Source organism: Cyprinodon variegatus, unplaced genomic scaffold, assembly GCF_000732505.1.
Source record: "Cyprinodon variegatus isolate N-32 unplaced genomic scaffold, C_variegatus-1.0 Scaffold1311, whole genome shotgun sequence".
NCBI classification, from domain to species: Eukaryota; Metazoa; Chordata; class Actinopteri; order Cyprinodontiformes; family Cyprinodontidae; genus Cyprinodon; species Cyprinodon variegatus.
In genome coordinates, this window is record NW_015151764.1 from 121693 (window position 1) to 124292 (window position 2600).

The window sequence follows — 2600 nt, forward strand, 5'->3', positions numbered from 1 at the left end:
TGCTGCAGGTGATGCGTACGGCCTTTGATTGGTTTATAGACATGTTTGCTGCCTCGTCATGTTAGTCCCTCTGAGGACGTCCTTATTTCCTAAAGGCTGCAGACGTTTCTCCACGGCACAGAGGTTAGAACGCCCAAGGTTTCCAGAATTCAAACCAAGCAACACCAGAGTGTTAGTTTTTCCCATTTCCTGCTAAAGTCCCGCCCCCTCCTCTCTCTCTGCTCCCAGATTGAAGCCCAGATTGTTTGGATGCAGAAGGAGGAAACATTCAGTCACTGATGCAATCGCAGAACTACCAACCTGTGGCGCGTTTAGGAACTGGAAAACAATTGATTTGGGTTTTTGGAATCTCTTTCTGTCCCTTAATCGTTTCACAAAGGGTCGGGTTTCACCGTTCTTCTCTCAAACTGATTTCTTAGCTAATTTTATTCAAACATGGACACTTTGGCACCAAGTTCCCATATATGGAAACTTTCTACTCTGCAGAAACAATCTAAGAATTTGTCAAAATGTCTTAAATTAAATGTAAACTTATTTTGAGAAAAAAATGACTGACTGAGTGTAGTGGGAAAAAAGTATTCAACTATTAACTCCAGTTAAATAAACGGAGATCGATGCATCGATCACTTAGTCGGCACTTTATTACATCTTTGCAAATGGAGATCAGTTCATCATTCGGTCCTTATTGCACCATAATCAGCCCTGTTCTGATCTGAGCAGCGTTCGTTCCTCCTTACTGACAACAATGGAAAGTAGTCAGAGTCAAAGCAAATTACACTTTGGTTAAACAGTAACATGTTATAATAAACCTGAGAAAGAATCTGGCTTGTTATGGAAGAAGCTACAAACACCATCCTGCAGAGAATGGTGCGGCCTTCAAGGTGAAACTGACTGAGTGAAACATTTTTATGGTGATTAAATAGCATAAATCTGTATTTTTTCTGACTACATTAGATTTGAAAGCTTTTGCAGTGTATACCTGCTCTGTTCTGAAGGTACTTTTAGTGACGTTCAGGAAGGCCATATTGTTAACAATTAATTGAAATTTTACCTTCAGAGCGTTTGCCTTGGATTGTTCAGGCTGATGTTAGTGAGTCCAGATGAGGAGCACTAACCTGCACAGGAAGCCAGGCGCTATAGGTGAACAGATGCGCTATAGGTGAACATGTTGCAGAGGATCTGGAGAGGTTGCCAGGCGAAGGGAACAATCCGCCCGGCCATTAAAGGAGCAGGTTATGTGCTGCTGGCAGGTCAGGATTGGTCCTGAAAACAGAGGCAGGAAACATTTAAAAGTTTAAACATCAGTGATCAAACCTGGAAAAGGTGACTTTATCAACCCGCACTGTCAACACACAAGAAATAATAAAACATTCTTAAATTCAATGTATTTCCCCTTAATTTAAGTAGGTAAATAAGCTAATTTTCCAATGGAATGAGGATTTTTATTCTTAAAATAAGATGATTAGATAATATTCACTGGAAATTAGACTTATTTTGAATGTAAATGTTGTTCCATTGGCAAAGTGTCTCTCTTACCTCCTCAATCCAAGAAAATTTTTGTTTATTTTAAGATAAAATGACTTGTTTAGATTGATATTTTTGACACAGCAGAGCCAAAAGGCTCCTAAAGCAGCGCGGTGAAATCTTTGCATTGTTCTCTCCAGGGGAGATGGTGCGCCAGGCTCGTATCCTCGCCCAGGCCACGTCTGATCTGGTCAATGCCATCAAGATGGACGCAGAGGGAGAGTCTGACCTGGAGAATTCCCGCAAGCTTCTCTCCGCGGCCAAACTCCTGGCTGACGCCACCGCTAAGATGGTGGAGGCCGCTAAGGTGCGCCCCCCTCAGGACCGCTGCTTTAGCCTAGCCGTCCGTTAGCTCGCCGCCTCACCAGCAGCTGTCGTCTTTTTCCAGGGTGCGGCCGCCAACCCCGACAGCGAGGAGCAACAGCAGAAACTGCGAGAAGCTGCAGAAGGTCTGCGCATGGCCACCAACGCCGCGGCACAGAATGCCATAAAGAAGCGGCTCATCAACAACCTGGAGGTGAAGGAAATGACCGGGGGGGCATTTCACCAACAAACGCTTCCAGGCGTCAAACCAACGCCTTCTTTCTTCTCTCCCAGAATGCAGCCAAGCAGGCGGCAGCGGCCGCCACTCAGACCATCGCTGCCGCCCAGCACGCCGCCTCCAGCAACAAGAACCAGGCTGCACAGCAGCAGCTGGTGCAGAGCTGCAAGGTGAGCTCTGATGTCATCACATGGAGACGGTGGTGACCTTAAAGGTTTCTAACACTTGGTTGAAGAATAGGTTTCAGAAACGCTCCTGGAATATGGAGCTCAGACCTTCGCTGGTCAATGAGAACATTTCATTAACAGGAAGTTGATTCTTCTTTAAATACGGATGTTTGGTCTTGATTTAAACAGGTTAGTAACTCTAACACAATGGAACAAGATGATTAACGCCTGAAATGGTAAAATAAACAGAAAACCTTTCATCTTATTTCCCATTCATCTGATCGTCTGCAATTCAATTCTATTCAGTGTATTTCTATAGCTCCAATTCACATCATGTCATCTCAGGTCACTTTTCAGTTCACCAGATC

At 44.3% G+C, this 2600-nt stretch overlaps 1 protein-coding gene across 1 annotated transcript in view; it reads left to right on the forward strand.

The window, feature by feature from the left end:
- The window catches only part of LOC107102749 (talin-1-like), a 60225-nt gene that overhangs the window by 26946 nt on the left and 30679 nt on the right, over positions 1-2600 (forward strand). Inside the window, exons 18-20 of the mRNA XM_015402165.1 lie at positions 1665-1831; positions 1913-2041; positions 2122-2235. Coding sequence (XP_015257651.1) covers positions 1665-1831; positions 1913-2041; positions 2122-2235 — 410 coding nt within the window. The remainder of the gene's footprint in view (positions 1-1664; positions 1832-1912; positions 2042-2121; positions 2236-2600) is intronic.